The following is an 18,458-nucleotide window of genomic DNA, read 5'->3' as shown; positions in this document are numbered from 1 at the left end:
TTAAATGTTTTATCTTTTCAATCAAAAATGATTATCTTTTAAAAAAGTATATAACATAAAAATCAATATGATTTTCTTTGTTCCTTACTAAAACACATTTTTTAAATTCAAAAACTAATTGAATTGACAAAAAATAAAGATTAAGGTAATTTTTTTTGAATCGAAGTGCCATACTATACAAAGGAGTATTATCACATTCTATAAATAGAGTAACAAGGTAAATTTAAAAACAAAAAACGATATAGAAATTCAATAGATGTTAAACAAGAATAAAGCTTAGGATAAAGTTGCTAAGGAAATAAAGAAATACAAAACGTTTACTTTTTAAATTTTTAGCCTAAATCTTACAACGATATTCAACTAATTATTAAAACTTAAGCGCTTTTATATCGTTTATAAAATTTTTCAAACTAACCTTTTTTTAAATTCGCAAATCCAGCCAGATTAGTGAGTGCCGAATAAGCGAGTATATGTTCTTCTTCACAGCTAAATATAAAAATATTTATTATATTCATTAAATTTAAAACTGAACACCTTTTTACTAACTATAATTTTAACATAAATTATACTTAAAAATAAGACAATAAATTAACTTGTTTTTGGTTTTAATAGTAAAAGTGACGATTAGAAGTTATTTTTCAAAACTTAAATAAAATATTGTGTAGAAAAACGCTTTTGATTATTCAACTTAAATTTTTAAGAACAACTTTTCTATTATGTATTTTAAACGTCTTACGTATTGTCAAAACCAAACAAAACACCTGAAACACTAAAGTATATTTAATATTTTGTGATAAGTTATTTTACCAAACAGTATAAAAAAAATATTTTTTCTTTAAGTTTTGAAAAAGTTTTTTTTAGAACAAATGTTAAACTTATTGTTGTAGTTTCTAATGAGTATGTTAAATGTACTTAATATATTAAACATTATTTGTTGTAATTGTATATTAATTTTCTGTAAACTTTTTAATAAAAATCAGTTTTTTAATCATTCATACTCAATCATAATTTTTAAATTTTGTTAATTACAACATAGCATTCTTAAAAGTAATTTGATAACAGTATATATAATCAATCAAAGATCGTATAAAAAATAGTCTAAATATAAGACTGAAACATATTCGTAGATGACTTTGTACTTAAAGTGTTTGTAAATTCAAAGAGTACAAATTAGGATCACCAAATTAATTTTGTTTCCAGCATAATATCAAAACTTCAAGTTAATTTTATATTGCTACTACTACAATTAGTATTTATTTACTTATTGTTTTATACTCGGTAACTGTTTAAAACTTTAAAACTTTTTATTTTACCTCTTATTATTTAAAATAGCAAATCAGTTGATTAAAATTAAATTTTTTTTAACTATAAATCTTCAACTTTAGATAAAAAAAGATAAATACTAACTGAAAAAAGTTTATAAATAAAACCGAACTAAGTAAATTTTTTCAACTTTTAAAGATTTTTACATCTTAAATATATAGTTATTTACCTTAACTAAAAAAGATTTCTCAATTTACAGGGATGTAAAAAGCTTATTTAAATATAGTTAAGCAAATTAAATATTTTTTGCGACTGGTTTCGGTGGCAAAAATTGCGACCTTTTCAAGCAATTATATAATGTTAAACTGCACATAACAATGTTAATTATTTATAATATTATTAAAAAAGTTATTCATGCGTGAAAAAATACAAACAAAAACTAAAATGTTGCGTAATCGAAAATTCAAGCATGTCAGAGTACAATTAGGTAAAACTGGTTATAGTTTTTAAAACGAATTGAATCAATGTCAACGCAATAAGTGAAAGAAAAAATCTGAATTAAGAACTTGTTAAAAAAAAGTTTAAAAATATTTATACCTTGAAATTTATCTAAATTGAATTAAGAATTGTTTAAAATTGTGATTTTAAGCCAAGAGTCAACAAAACATTAATAAAACTCAAAGTCGCTGAAAATTTCAAAATCTAATTTGTGTTAAGTTAACGTAACAGTCAAAACTTAAACGGATTTAAGATTTATCTAAGGAAAATTCTAAAAATTTATCTAAATTGAATTATGAACTGTTTATTTTTTTTTTTTAATTTAAACCAAGTACCAACAAAAACTCAAGGAAAAAGTCAAGAAAAAAATCAATTTCTGTACTATTATTATAATTTGGTTTAAGTTTTGTCTACTTTTCAGTTTATTAATAAAAATTTGTTTCTGTGTCTGCATGAGTTCATTAATTCCGTTCTTTTGTTGATGCAATTTGTATCAGATTCAAGTATTAATAAAACTTCTTTTAAGCACAATCTGCATGTCATTATTCCTGGTTTAGATTTTTTCCCTTTGTAGTATTTTCCAACTTAATTTGTAGTTCTTGTTTTCATTTTTTTAATTTATGGGTTAATTTTGAAAGTTCAGTTGCCTGTTTAAACTGGAGGTAGTTTTTGTCATTTGGATTGTTTTTTATTGTTGTATTGTGTGTTGATATACGTTTTTAAGCTGATTGGCACTTAGTCCAATGTATATTTTTGATAAATTGCCTGTTTCTATTGTTGCCTAATAATTTACATTTTCTGCCCTACATTTTCCTCCGTCCAGGGGGCAAGTTTCTTTCTTTCTGCGGTTGCATAATTCATCTTTGTTTACTTTTTTGTTGTGGATTTTTATAATTGTTTCATTGTTTTCCATCCAGCTGTAGCTTGATTTTATGTTGTTTTTGTTTAAATAACTTTTTAACTTTTTATATTCTCAAAAGTGTTTGTTTAATATTTTAGAAACTTTTTACCTATGTTTTTTTACAGATTTGCAAAATGGTGGATTGAACCGTATAATTCTTCTTTTTCTGTTTTTTTTTGCATTCTTCTGTATAGCTAATTTCATAATTGTATCCGTTAACCTTTAAAGCGTCACTTTTTTATGTTGTTGAACAGGTTTTTGTTACTTGAATTATTAGAAAGTCTAGTTTCTATTATTTTTTGGATTTGTTTGAGTATGGTTGTTGGGTGGTTTGAATTTATGTAACTTATTTTGTTGTTATCTTTTCTATATGGGTAGAATGTATAATTCAGTAGGTTGAAATTAAGATCTAAGTGGTCAATCCTCCAAGAAGGGTTTTCTATGATTATATTTATGCCTATGCTTTTATTGATTTTGCGCAATTTTTTCTTAATTTTTTCTATGACTCCATTGCTTAATTTTTTCTATTTTTGCATTGTTTTTTTTTTATACAGCTATGAGTCCATCGTCTCTATATAGTCCAATTATCAAGTTTGGTAAGAAATATTTTAGTTCCTGCAAAATGTATGACCCAATTAACTCGCATACCTCTGCCCCGTGCTTTCTACTCATTGTTATGTCAAAAAACTATGTAAAATGATAGTTTGTTGAAACTATAAAAACGAAGCAAAAAAAGTACTCTTTACTAGCTTTAAAAAATAGAAAGCATTTTAAAAACAAGAAGCTCTTTAACTTCGGAAAGTTTTCACTTAGGTTTAAATCTCAAATGTTAACAATCCTAAACTAGGTTTTAAATGTTATGATAGTAATAACAGACAAAATGGTAAATATAACGGTGCTAAAAAGTATGTTTTTTAAGTAAAAACAATTTAAAACATTTTAAAATGTATAAACTATTGAAATGCGAGAAATGATTACTAATCAATTTTCCTTGGATTATATCCAAATGAATTTTTTAACAATATTTATTTAACTAAATAGCTATTAAACAATCATCTTATAAATATGTGTTCTACAAACTTTTAACATCAACGTTTAATTAGTAGAAACTTATTAAGATTGTATATAAAATCGTAGTAGTTAGAATTCGTTTTCTTAAAAATATTATTTTAATTACTTTTTGATACTAAACTTTTAGTGACAAGATAACGGAGAACTATTTTTATCTACAGTCCACTTAGTGTACTCTATAATTAAACTTGCAATTTATTAGGTAATAAATGCGTTTATTTAAATCAAAATAATACACAAACTTGTTAAAATTAGTAACTTGGTCTTTATTCAAAATTATTTACAATTTTTAATCAAACTGTTTTTTTTAGTGTATCAACATTTTTTAAACAACGAATATGAAAATATAACACCAGATAGACTTCTAAAGAACATAAAAGTCTAAAATGTTAAGCAACTTAGTATAATTCAACTTATTTATATAAAAAAGAGGAATATACCATTACATTTCATAAACTAAAAAAAAAAAGTTCCGTTTAGTTGGCATTTTAACATATGTTACCATTTCCATACACAAAGTACTAACAATTAAATATAAACTAATAATAAATGCCTCAAGCAGTTATGGTTTGTTTTATTTCCAATATATACTTTTGCAGGCACATAACAAACCTTGTAATCGGATATTTTGAATATAAGATTTAGTTTTGCATAAACACTTAAAACAAATACTTTATGAAATTCTATTATAAACATGTCTCCTGAGTTTCTTATGCATGCTAACGTGGTGCGAGAATATAGATCCTTGAAATTTATGTAATTAATTGTAGACGATTTTCTTCTCCCTGTTCAAAAATATTAAGTCAGTTGTGTTAAAAGAAATAGTAGTTATTTTCTGACGACTATTGCACACATTGTAGGTTTAAAAGAAATTTTAGTAAAACTGGTTTAGCAGTAAGTCAATTTGAAGAGATATTAATTGAGATTAGTGACAAAATAAAAGGTAAATTTTTGATTGTTTTTTCAAAGACAAAACTTAATTCAGTCTAAAAAACTTGAATCAAACTAAAGGTTATAATATAAAAGGTTCAAATTTAATTATAATCAAAACTTAATTTAAATGATAAAACTCTGTTATGAATTATTTTGTTTTTGAGCGTAAAATTTAAAATATTTAGTTCAGAGTTTCCAAATCTTTTTTTTCAAAGTGCCCCCTTACGCTATACGTAAGCCTTAAACAATTTGAAAACAGTTTCCCAAATTCAGAAAACATTTGCAAAAATTGTTGCTTTTATTAGATAAAAACCATAAACTTTAGGAGTTGAATAAAAAAGTTCACAACATTAGATAAAATTCAGATGTACAATTGCTTTTTTAATGTCAACAATAACTCATAAAGAAATGAAGAGTACACATTTTTGTAAATGTTATTTTTACCTTTGGCAGCATAAAGATTTATTCTGTAAAAAAAAATGAAACATTTTATACTAAAAAAGAATTGTTAAATAGAAGCTGTAAAAAAGAATTAAACTCTTTTTTTACAAAAGAAATTTGTTAAATTAAACTACTTAGTTAAATAACCACAAACTTTGAATATTAAACATTAATATTTTTCAGAAACAATTTAAAACATATGAATAAATCCAAACATAGATTTCGAACATAAAATAAAATATTATTTTTATTTTTTTTAACTTGTTTAGAATAAATAATAAAACTATACACTTGTTAAAATAAATAGTATTAACTTATTCTTTTTAATCTTAGATTGAAAAAGTTTTATAAAACTTATTTGAAAACCATTTATCATTTATCAAACATTGATTAGATAATTAAGCTGATATATTTTATAAACTTTTTAATAGTTTTTCCTATGATTCTTTTGTTATTTAGACTATTTAAATTCAAAACATAAGTAATTTTTAGAGGTTAAAGTACTTAATCACTGAAAAAAGTTTTAGATAGTTGTAATTTCTTTAATTTTTAATATAAATTGAGTTTAAAGTGTTCTAGTAATTATGTCCAACCAATAAGCTCATCAGAACTTATTTTTATGATTCAAATAATGTTTTGCTTAGTAGCGGGCATTTCTTGATAAAGTTGTTATTTTACAACTACTTTTCAACAAAGTTCTATATGATGTTTATGCATCTACAAAAGTAACTTAAACTTTTTTGAAACTTGAAAAATACTGTAGAAACACTTACCGTTGTAAATTAGTGCTAGAGCACAGACAACATAATAAGCTCTCATATTAGCTTTTAAAACTCTGTAAAAGTTTTTAGGAGTTTTTTAATGAATAAAAAAAATTACTTAAATACATTTTATAACCAAAATATATATAGCAAACTTATATTAATTTTTAGTTTTTTTTACCAAAATACAACTGAAATTAAAAAAAAAATAAGTTGCCTCTGATTTCTGTTACATTTAACTTACGTCAAAGTGAAAGCAGCAACAGCAAATATCTACGAAAATAACATTTTACGTTGAAAATTTTTGAGAGTAATATAAAAAGTAGTGGCACAAAATGCTCCTGGAGGCATTATATGTAGTACGTATTAGTATAAAACAGTAGACCGTTTGTCGTGGTCATCTACTGGTGTGTGGTTACAATGTGTATTTTGACAAGATTTAGTTTTGCAGGCTTAAGATGCTTTTTGAAGCTTAGCTGGTGTATTGTAAGTTCAAAAATAAGCTACTTGTTTTACACGTCGATAACATTAAATGTTTCTCTTCAGTTTTGCACTAGCTATCAAAAAAGAGTATAAAGTTTGAATGACTATTAGTAACACTTAGGTTAAAATAATGCTTTAATTGACTTCAAAAATTCAATACTTGGACAAGTTTTATTCTTTTTGTAAAACAGTCTTAAAAGATTTTTTACATAATTGTGTTAATTTTGTATGCGTCGAACAAAACTCTATAAAATTCAAAATGTAAAAATATAAAGTAAAGCTTGTTTTATATTTTATACATTGTCATAATCTATTGTTGTACTATATTTTTCTTTTGATAATTAATAGCTTTTAACTTTAATCTACAAACAAAAAATATTTTGTATCAAACATACACAACTTGAAGCTTAGTTATACAGTTAGACAATAAAGTACGTAACTTATTTTTCGAATAAGTAAGTAGTCAATAGAAAAAGAAGTAATTGTGTTGAAAAAAACATAATCAAAATAATAAATAACATATACCAAAATAAAAAAACTTTTTATATATTACACTCAGTTTAAATTGTATCAATTTCACTGTAACTAGTTAAATATGATACCAAATAAAGAAAACATCGGCAAAAGTATAAAAAGTTGAAGCTTGATCGTTAGACCACAAGCTTTCGGTAGACTGAGACCAGGGTTTTGTACTTACTGAAACGATTTTAAATAAGAGCCAAACCCGGGTCTCAGTCTACCGAGAGCTTGTGGTCTTATGATCGGAGTTTGTATGGTCAAACCTTTGATAACTCTATATAAAATACTAAATACATAAGTTGTAATTCTACATAAGTTGAAAAAAGTTGTTAAATGACCTAAAAAACAAGTAAGTTACTAAAACCTATAAACTAAATAGCTAGTGTCTAAATCGGGTTGTGTGAAATTTGAGTTGTGTCCGAGTGAGACTAAAATAATTAGTAGACAAACACAACAACTGCTTATTTTTTTGTTATTTTACAAGTTAAACGTGAATTATATACTTTTTGTTAATTATAGTTTTTGTTTAAAATACGCGAGAAAACACCTAGGCGGCACTAAACAGATTAATCTAACTTAACATTCCAATCAAAAAATATTTGTTTTTAGTTTTGTAAAATATTGACTTAAAGGTTTAGTAGCTTATTCTCAGTACCGACTAATTCTAGATTCTGTGGTGCAGTTAGTTGGTTTTTTCGTGCTTCAAAGTCTAAAACAATTCACTTTTGTGTACGCCTTTTTCTTTGCTGATTAAAGTGTTTTCAAACACAATAATTTCGGTGGTTTTGAAGTGACAAATTAGAATTTAAAACTCTCAAATTTTAACAGAGAAACCATAAATGATAGATAATACCAAAAGTTAAAACTTTATAAACTCCTAAGCGTTTTTTAACACATTGAGAACTAATTGAATTAGCCAGAATTAAAATGCAAAAAGATCAAATTTCTAGCACAAGTGATCTAATCTAACTTTTGATTTAAAGTTATAGAAAAATTGTTGTTTTAAAAATAGTTATAAAATATTGCTTATAAAATGATTAAAAACTTGTCTATTAAAAAAGTATTAATAATATTGAAAAATTAGAACTTCAACTGCTTTAGAAATAATTAAAATTTTAATTAAAAACATAACAATATCTTTTATTGAAATTAAAAAATATCTAGTAAGTTAGCCGCTATGTTTTGGCCGTCAGTATTGCTCCACTTATAGTAATAACAAACATCAATTTAAAAAAATATACAAAGTACAAATTTATGTTTTACACGAATGTTTTCTTTCAAGCAATTTTTCATTAATTTAAGTTTCAAAATATTTGTTTTTACAAACCATGTGTTAGTTAAGCCTCAAGTTAGGTTGAATCACTTTTTTAATGTTCAAACGTTTACCCTTTAAATTTTCAATGCTATATGAACATACATTTTCTTAACTTACTAATAGAAAAACTGTCACAAGTGTGTTTATTTTAAGCTTATTACGGTAAAAACTTGAAATTTTGTTCGAATGAAAAAAACATTGTGTTGTGGTATTGAAACTAGTTAGAAACAAAAAGTACGTAAGTTTTAAAAAACTTAAGTTTCTTGTATAGTAAGCTAAATTCGAATTTGATTACAAAATTACTTAAATCTATTAAATAATCGAAGAAATTAGTTTCTAATGTTGTCAAATATGAAACACAGATTGTGATTATATTTAATAAATCGTGCAAATTTTTTCTCAGAGTTACTTAAAAATGTTTAGATAAAAACATTTTGGAAAAGCATTTTGTAAAACTTTTGATGTTAGTATGAAAGTAAAAAATCACTGTTTGTTAATAAAAGAAACAAATAAAACTATAATTAAATAATATATGTGTTAAAAATAATAGTCAAGTCTTACAACTTTAATGGTTATGTGATTATAAAAAGAGTTCATCTTTTTTAACAAAAAGTGCTTGCATCAGTTAAAAAACGGTAAGACATTTTGTTTTCCTAGTATAAATTGGTTTATGGCCGAAATGGTCGAATGGTCCAAATGGTTCAAACCGTTTAAAAGGTCCTTTAGTTGGTCCTGTTAGTTTTGGTCCATTTTCAAATACAGGTCAAGTAGTTGGCGCAGATATGGTGCCATGGTTGGCGTTGATAAAGTTGGTACCCTATCAAAGGGTCCAACAAAACCTGTAAATTGGGCCTTTGATCCAACAAAAAGTGGCTTGAACACTTCTATTGTGATGAACAAGTCATCATTTATTTGCATCTGCAATTCAAAAAGTAAAATCAAGCGTTAATTCTAAACATTACAATTCAAATTACATTACAAATCATTTAATGAAAAATATATTTGTTCTTTTTTAAAACTTGCGTTATCAAAAACTACCAAAATTATTATTTTTTTGTTAGTATACTATTATACAAAAATTAGTTTCATTATTGTTTTTATTGTAAATTTTATTTTATAATTTTTTGTAGTAAAACAACATGTGAACTAATTTATTTATACTTTAATACTAGTTTTTAAAATTTTCATTACAGAAACACTCTTAAAAGTTGTTAAGTGTTTTAAAACATAATACAATATAAAACAATAACCAATATAATGTAGTTGAACCCTGCAGCAACTTGGGAAGTATACACGACCGCTTCGTACATGTTCATCAAACTTCCGAGCTGCTTTTGAACCGTGTATTTGACCTGAGTGAGTAAAACGTTATGTAACAAAGTTTAATTTCTTCAATTTTCAACTTTAGAAAACCGTTATAGATTTTAGAAGCCGTTGGCTTATTTTGCTATTATTAGATATAATATTATTTAAAAGTTCAAAAAGATTCGTTATAAAGCACTTAAAACATATTTTTTAACCTCATCCGCAACTTTTTGAATTGCTTCGGTTGCTTTTCGTGTTGGACTAAAGCTGCCTGGTACACTAGGGGGTGGAGGAGACCCAAGACTCCTGCAATCTGATGCTAAAAAGAAAATACTTTTATTTATCTGCACTTCAGTGGTAAAGCTTTCTTAAGAGTGAAATTAGTAGCTCCAAATGAATGAGCTTATACATGACATTAATTTGAATTTTTTTTTTTTTTGTAGTTTTTGTAGTGTGATATAGTTTTAAAATTTTAATTTGTTTGAAAGGCGAAAGCAAAATAAATTTGTTTTTAAGAGTAGTAGCACCAATCAAAACACTAGTCGAAAGTGTTTTAACTTACTTAAAAACGTGGCCGTAAATTTAAATTTAAGTAGTTGCTTCTTGATCGAAGTAAGCTGAACTTTTTTATTCTATAATTAAAATATACTTTTAAACTCGTTTTAACTTAGAATTCCATATATTAGTAATACAACTAGTTATTCGTTATTACTTTTTTTTATTTCGGACAAAAGCAATGTTTTATATTTTTTCAGCCGATCACCTACAAATAGCTGTCAAGTTGAGTACTAATGAACTACTGTATTTGTTTTATTAAAAAAAGAGTAAAACTTACTCACAATTCTTTTACGAAACCGTTAAGAATTTTTCGTCTAATTACAATTCACATAAATAAAAAAACAAAAGCTTTGGTAACCACTAGTTAAAACGTCTGCTTATATATAACGTAATATGAAAAAACTAGACTTCTTTAGCTTATTTTTCTTTTAAGTTTAAAATAACTTTAACGTTTAATATCCTTAATTTTAATGTTTATACAAGTTACTAAATGTATAGTATATAAGTTAAATAAGCTTATTTTTAATTTAACAAATTCTTAAAAATATAAAGTTCATACTATATTTCAAACAAAAAAATTGTTAGTTTTAACTTTAGTATTTATAATTTTACTTCTAAAATAGTTTTAATTTAAACCTAAATACTACAGAAGTTTAGAACAGTGGTCTTCACGGTGTGCACGAAATTTATTTTGCGGTGCACGAAATTTATTTTACGGTGCACGAAATTTATTTTGCGGTGCACGAAAATTATTTTGCGGTGCATTTAATTAATTTTGAAAGTCAAACCAGATATTCTAGAGTTTATGATGATGAACAAAAGTCCTTAGAATAACTTTTGGGAATTTTGAAATTTACACTAGATGATCAGGATCAACTTTGAACTTACACTAGGTACTCTGGAGTTTTTAAGCTTACTTTAGAGTTAGAGTGCATTAATTTATTCCAGTCTAGTGTGCACAGATTTCAATTAATGTGAATACCATAGATTTAGATAATTATAAAATTCCTAAAATCTTACAAAATGTTATGATTTTAAAACTAAATGCAGTTTAAAATGTTACAAACTAACCTTTGAAAAGCAATGTTAAACTGCACAGTATTAAACAAATTTTCATTTTAGCTGTAAAATTGATATGCTGTTAAAAATTTGGAAATTAGTTAACCTTTATAAAGTACTTTAATTATTTTCAATCGAAAAATCTAAGTCAAAAAATGTTAATATAACAAAACTAAATTATTTCTAAACAAAATGTTTAACATTCAAAATAAAAAGTTATAATAGCAGATTTATTTTAAAACATAGTAGAATAAAGTTTTTCCGTATATGATGGGTTTCGAAATATTGTATAACTTTTTAAAATATTTTTACAAGAATTTTGTTCAAGAAGGTTCTACCTTATCTATTCTATAAAGCTAAGCTACCTAAATCTATAAAAAAAAATAGTTACATACGTAGTCTGACACAGTTTTACTTCTTTAGAAGAAAAGTGTAATTAATTTTTATATGAACCTTTCGCATTTGTTTTTAAATTACATTTTTCAAGAAAAATAATGTGAAACGTACGGTTTTAAAGTCAGAATAAACATATTTAACATGCTAAAAATCTATTCTTTCCACACTAAGTTTCCTGTCTGCTTGGAGATTGTTAAGAAATAAATTGCTACAATAATACAACTTTATACTTTTTTTCCAGTAATAAAACTTACCAAGTTACCTTGGTTGTAGATCATTTATAGCTTAAAAAGAATTACTTTTTCATAATCCTAGCTTTAATTAGTAACATAAATGTCGACAAATGTTGATACTTTTAAAGTTTAAATTCCAGGAAAACGGCTATTGTTTTTATTTTTTCGAAAACAACCTATAATATCTACACGAAACTATTGTAGCCTGGATATTGTAGTATAAAACAATCGGTTGTTAACTAGACTGTTTTAAATATAGCTGTCAAAAATATAAATCCGCCGACAACTTGTTTCAATTTTCCAACTCGGAAAGCTTATTATTATTTGATAAAATATTCGCTGTCACAGGTTGTTATATAGGGAATTTTATTTTGCCGCGAGGCGAAACATAAGCCTTTAGGAAGTGCGTCATCACTGCTGCAATGTGATGTGACATTTTAACTGTTCGTGGAAACTTTTAAGGCGTGTTTTAATGAGCTCTCAAAACTTTTGAGTTAAAAAAAATTATATTTGTTTTTTTTTATAATGTTTCTCAAACATGTTATTTACAAACGGTTTAATGTAAGAATGAGCAGTTTCGAATGCGTTTTAATCTTTATTATGCATTAGTTTATAAGATTTTGTTTTCACCAGCACTGTAGAAATCAAAGTAGTATTGACAAAAAGCATGTCAAGTAAATAACATATTGTTTTAAACTTTATAATACCCATTAACTTTTAAAATAAAACTTTTAAGTATGCATGTAGAGTAAAAATTTTTAGTTTAAAATGTGTTTCTTAAAATATTTATAAATGCTTTACGAATTCGCGTTATAATTATAGGATTTATATAAAAAGTTCATATTAATTACAAACTGTTTATTTTCATATTTAATTTTTTTTAACTACTATTTAGATTGTTTTGTACTATACTGTTTTTTTTCTTTATTTTTCGAATTTGTTAAAAAAAAATACTAAGCACAATATTCCACAAGCACTTAAAAAACTAGCAATAGAAAAAACTTGATTAGATTAAAATACTCTTATAGCTAAAAACGTTTTTAACTTAGTGTATCAAGTATAAAATATTTAGAAAAAGTCCGATTGTAAGTTATAATCATTAAACCTTAAAAGTATATACATACTTTCTATAGAGACATTAGTACAATTTTTGTAGTTGGAAATATAAACCGCTTAATTTCGTGTCAGAATGGAAAGAAGTAACAGAAACGTTTAACAAAAATAAGAATAATCTGTTAAACTATTTGAAATACTGTGTCTTTTATTAATGACATGGTACATTAAACAGTTCTGTTATTGAATTTCTGTATTATTAAGAACCTGAATAGTAAATTATTACCGATAACTATTATTACTTATTGGTATCGATCAATAATTTAGCTGGCTAATAAATATTATTTTTACCAAAAAAGTTTTACTTAAAACTTTTATTTTTATTTTACAAGTAAGTATCATTAAACTATACTAAAAATTTGCTTATTTTTAATTTGCAAGTTGTAATAAATTTTTTAGATAGTTTCATTAGCTGAAATTTCTTTATAAATCATAACAACGTAAAAAACATAAATTTACCAAAACTACAACTGAATAAAATTAAGAGCTTTATGTTATTGCAATTTCTTTTGGTGTAGATATCATTAATTTAAAAACATTCTTATTAGTTTATATATATTAATAACACAGATAAAGTTTTTACCTGCTAGGAAGATTTATAAAAAAACTGTTGTTTTAATTATTTTTAAACTAAAAAAAGTCAGTTAACTACAGTATCAGGAACTAGTTTGTTGTTAAAATATAGACACTTCAAATTAATATTTCACAAAAATTTGAACGAATTTATATTAAAAAGTACCTTCAAATTGACTTTGTCTGACTTCGTGGTTATGGAAGGAATTTAAGTCTCTTGGACTTTCCAGATTTAAGTTAAAAATTTATCATGGTAAAAAATGAATTACGTGTTTTTATTTTGATAATAAATAATAAAACCGATTTAATATTTATCTTTAATTGATTTAGTCAAAACTTAGAACTTTTTTTATTAATGTTTTGAACTATATTAAAATAAAATTTTGTAAAATAATTTTTCTAATTTTGATTCTTACACTGGGTTTCCATTAGTTTCTTTTATTTTAACTTCGATGTATTTATTTCGTTTTATTTTATGCAATACGTCTAAATATAATACCTTTTTAAAACATCTAAGCGAATTCACTAAAAACATCGTTGTACTTGTTTTCTCTTTTAGCTTAATATGACAACTATTTAACTCTTTCAAACAGTTTAAAATTCTTATTTAATGAAAAATTTCGGAGCGTGTTTCTTTTATTTGTCACAACTTTTACTCAAAACATAATTTTGTATACTTATAAAACAAAAGTAGTAAAGAGGTTTCTTGTACTAATACTTATATCTGTTTGTAATCAAATTCTAGCTAGTTTTAATAGTTGTAAATTAATTTAAAAAATGGAGTTTTCTGTGTTGTATAATAACTTTGATTACTATTTATCTTTAATTCTATCATATAGAAAGAAATAATTCTTAACTTAAATTAAATTCTTAATTTTTGTGTTTATTTATATGCATAAAATTTAATCTGTTAAAAAGGAGTAAACAGAACTTGAAAAAATTTACTACTTAGGCTGTGCATTATTATAAGTAGATTATTAGGAATTAGTTTGTTTAAATAAAAACTTCGAAACCTCAAGTTCAAAAATTTATAAATCTACAAGTAAATCATTATTATAAAATAGTTTTGAACTATGTAGACACTTCAAATTCAATATTTCACAAAAACCTCAAACAAATTTATATTGGAAAGTACCTTCAAATTGGCTTTGTCTGACTTCGTGGTTATGGAAGGAATTTAAATCTCTTGGACTTTCCAGATTTAAATTAAAAATTTATTATGGTAAAAAATGAATTACGTGTTTTTATTTTGATAATAAATAATAAAACCGATTTAATATTTATCTTTAATTGATTTAGTCAAAACTTAGAACTTTTTATTTATAATGTTTTGGACTATATCTAAATTAAATTTTGTAAAATTACTTTTCTAACTTTGATTCTTACGTTGGGTTTCCATTTGTTTTTTTTTGTTTTAACACCTGAGTATTTGTTTTTTTTTATTTATTTAATGCAATACGTCTACATTTAATATCTTTTAAAACATCTAAGCGAATTCACTAAAACTATCGTTGTACTTATTTTCTCTTTTAACTTAATAAGACTACTATTTAACTCTTTGAAACAGTTTAAAATTCTTGTTTAATGAAAAATTTTCATGCGTGTTTCTTTTATTTGTCACAACTTTTATTCAAAACATATTTATTGTATACTTATAAAACAAAAGTAGTAAAGAGGTTTCTTGTACTAATAACTTATATCTGTTTGTAATCAAATTCTAGCTAGTTTTATTAGTTCTAAAATAATTTAAAAAATAGGAGTTTTCTGTGTTGTATAATAAAAGATAATTAATCAAGAACTTTGATTATTATTTAGCTTTAATTCTATCATATAGAAAGAAATAATTCTTAACTTAAATTAAATTCTTAAATATTGTTTTTTTTTATATGCATAAAATTTAATCTGTTAAAAAGGAGTGTACAGAACGTTAAAAAATTTACTATTTAGGCCGTGCATCATTATAAGTAGATTATTAGGATTAAGCTTGTTTAAAAACAAACTTCGAAACCTCAAATTTAAAGATTTATAAATCTACAAGTAAATCATTAATATAAAATAATTTTGAACTACGTTCATTTGACTTACGTAGTTCAAATATCTTTGATTTTCCCATAAGTTGTTTGTGGATGTATTTTATGTTTAAAAGTTGAACCATTTTATGTATCTCGAAAACTTCGGAAAATGTAAAAGGTAAACTTGGAAAAAAAACTTCACTAACGACGTTTATTTTGTTCACAACATAAAACAGTCTTTAGTATTGTTATAAGACAATTTTAGTAACATCTAGACAAAACTTACACTTTTCATAACCCGATATGTACATTTTATTACATTCTTTTTAATAAAAATTTATACATATTTTTTTTGGTAAAAGATTTGTCACTTATGCTCAGTTGTTGCATGTTTATTTCAAGCTTTAGTCCTTATTTTAAGTTTTACTGAATGCAATACATTTTTTGTCAATAAAACCCATTTAAAATTTTATTATACTTATTTCTTCTTGTTGGTTTATTAGTTCCTTTTTTCAATGATCATAATTTTTTTTTATATTATTCCAACAATTGAATGTTTTGTTATATGTTTTTTTTTTAATTTTAGTAGTAACTTTAAAATGTTAACACGTATCCTTATAAGCTCTACCAAAAACATTATAAAACTTCACAAGGCAAAGTTTATAGAAAACCCATCAAACAACAGACTTAAATTATTAAAATAAACTATGTACATTTAATTTTTTATAAACAAAGTCCGTCTTGACACTGGTTTCTTATTAGCGAAAGCTCATGGTCTGATGTTAAAACTTTATGATCTTTATGAAAACTTTATATCAAGTATTAAACACACATTTTTACCTAATATTAATTGTAGGTTACGTATATAAGGTTTAACTAAAAGAGTTTTAGTTTCGATACTGTTTTGTCTCTAGCTATTTAAAATTTATTTCAAGTATAACTTACTTCTGAAGCTTGAAAGTTGAAAAATTGGAACTATTTTCACTTACAGTTGTCTTTTAAGTTTAACAATTTTTAATTTTTTAGCATTAGTCTGAGTTTTTAGTTTCCATTGTTAAGCTCAGCTACAAACGTTCAAATAATTATTTTAAACAAACGCTATTGTTTCTGAACTTAATTACTAAATAAAGTTTTATGTTTTTAGCTTAATTAGTTGAGAAGATTTTGTAAAATAAGTTAATTTTGAATTTTATGAAAAATAAGTAAACTTAAATATTTTATTGACTCACACTTAATGTTATTTTAAAATTTTTGGGTTTATTTATTAAAGTTTTGTTTTAACTTAAGGCGATAATATACTATGATGAATATTTAACTAAGAGAAACATTGACTAAAAAAATACTAAAAAGTTTTGAATAGTAATATCAAAGGTTATTTCAAAATTTTCATTATATTTTTTATCATCTAAACTATTTTAACATTTAAACAATTGAATAATAAATACTTAAACGTTTTTTTAACAAAAAAATTATTTGATAACACCTTTACCTAACATATATATATAATATATATATATATATTTATTATATATATATATAAATACTTTACCAAGTTTATTCTGCAGTATCAAAGTTAAATAATATATTAACATTAATTTAAAACAAAAAATTTCAAAACATATTTGTTTGTATAAGATATTAGCTTTTACTGTTATAGATATGAAACATCAAAATGCTAAAACAAATTATTATCAGTTTTGCAAAACCTAAACTGTATACTAAAATTAAAATTTAAACCATATGCATTATTATCTCCAACATGTAGAACACGAAAAGTATAAAACAGTAGTTTTGTGCCGAATGGGCATATATTTTTATTTTTTTAGAAATAGTTTATTTCAAACTAAAAATAACTGTTTTAAAAAAACATCCTTTAAGATTTTTTCCAAAACAATTTTCATTATTCTCAAAACAAGCTTTTTCAAAGTAAATTTTATAACTCTCAAAATAATTTTCTTATAACAATAAACAATATTGTTTACTTAAAGGAGTTACATTTGTTATAATGCTTATAAAACGGAATTTTATTTGCATTAACTTGCAGTATCGGTTGGTGTTTGGTGTAGCTCGTAATGTTGTATTAAAAAATGTTTAAATTTAAGTTTGAAATGCTTCGTTTTCTTTAGTTTAAGATACTTTTTGTTACTTTTGTTGAATTGTAGTTTTAGTTAGTATGTCGTGTGGTTATTTTATATTTGTAAATAAACTTTTGTTTACTTTTTAGTATCTTAGATGTATTTATTTTATCTACCCATGTCTATCCCCTTTTAGTTACCCCTAACAACCTAGATTGGTTACATCAGAGACCATGAGTGGCCTGAGCTTTAGGAATCTTCTGATTAGGAAACGCATTAAAAAAAAATATGAAAAAAATATTCAGTTTAGAACTTTGAAACTAAATATCAAAAATGTTTTATTTTGTAAAACTCGAGTAAATGATTGAATAAAGAAGTTTTTGTGAACAAGTCTACAATTAAGTTACAAGTGTGTAGTAGTGGTCATTTAAATTTTTATTAAAAAAACATGTTTTTTTCTTGGGGTTTTGTTTTTGCTAAAATTTAAGTAGTGCTTGATTTTGATATTTACGGTTATTTCTACTTAAACTTATGGTTTTTTTAGTTCTAAAGTACATTAAATATGTTGCAGTAAACGTAAGTCCCCATGAAGCGCAGTATTTTGATCTTAAAGTGCACGATCTTTCTAGTCTAAGTACAAAATATTTTATTCAAGTATTGCAATTAACATAAGTCGTCAGGCGGTGCAATATTAAGATTTTAAAGTTCACAATTTTTATAGTGGACAATTTTGTATTGAAGATGTTGGAATTTACATAAGTCGTCTGGGGATACAGTATTAAGTTCGAGTTTGCAACTTTTAAGTCGCCAAGAAAAGCGCATATATTATTGCTCAAAGCATAGGAATGTAAACTAAAAACCGCATAAGTATTTATTATAGCAGCAGAATAACCGTTCTCGATAAAATCTGAGTATTTGTTGATGAAACAAATTGTTTAATTTTGACGCT

The 18,458-nt window shown here is 24.3% G+C and overlaps 1 protein-coding gene across 1 annotated transcript; it reads right to left on the bottom strand.

Annotated features, from left to right (window-relative positions):
* Nucleotides 1-7,986: 7,986 nt before the first annotated feature.
* LOC145838262 (cystatin-A-like) lies at nucleotides 7,987-11,182 on the bottom strand. Its single transcript, XM_082945825.1, has 4 exons — nucleotides 11,120-11,182; nucleotides 9,706-9,809; nucleotides 9,436-9,537; nucleotides 7,987-9,103 (listed from the first exon to the last, which is right to left on the bottom strand). The coding sequence occupies exons 1-4, from the start codon at nucleotides 11,163-11,165 to the stop codon at nucleotides 8,921-8,923; spliced, it is 435 nt and encodes a 144-aa protein (XP_082801951.1). The 5' UTR covers nucleotides 11,166-11,182; the 3' UTR covers nucleotides 7,987-8,920.
* Nucleotides 11,183-18,458: the final 7,276 nt, after the last annotated feature.

Source organism: Thalia democratica, chromosome 6 (genome assembly GCF_965202585.1).
Source record: "Thalia democratica chromosome 6, ktThaDemo2.hap1.1, whole genome shotgun sequence".
Taxonomy (NCBI): Eukaryota; Metazoa; Chordata; class Thaliacea; order Salpida; family Salpidae; genus Thalia; species Thalia democratica.
Note: the sequence above shows the minus strand (reverse complement) of the source record. Positions and strands in the feature narration are given on the sequence as shown.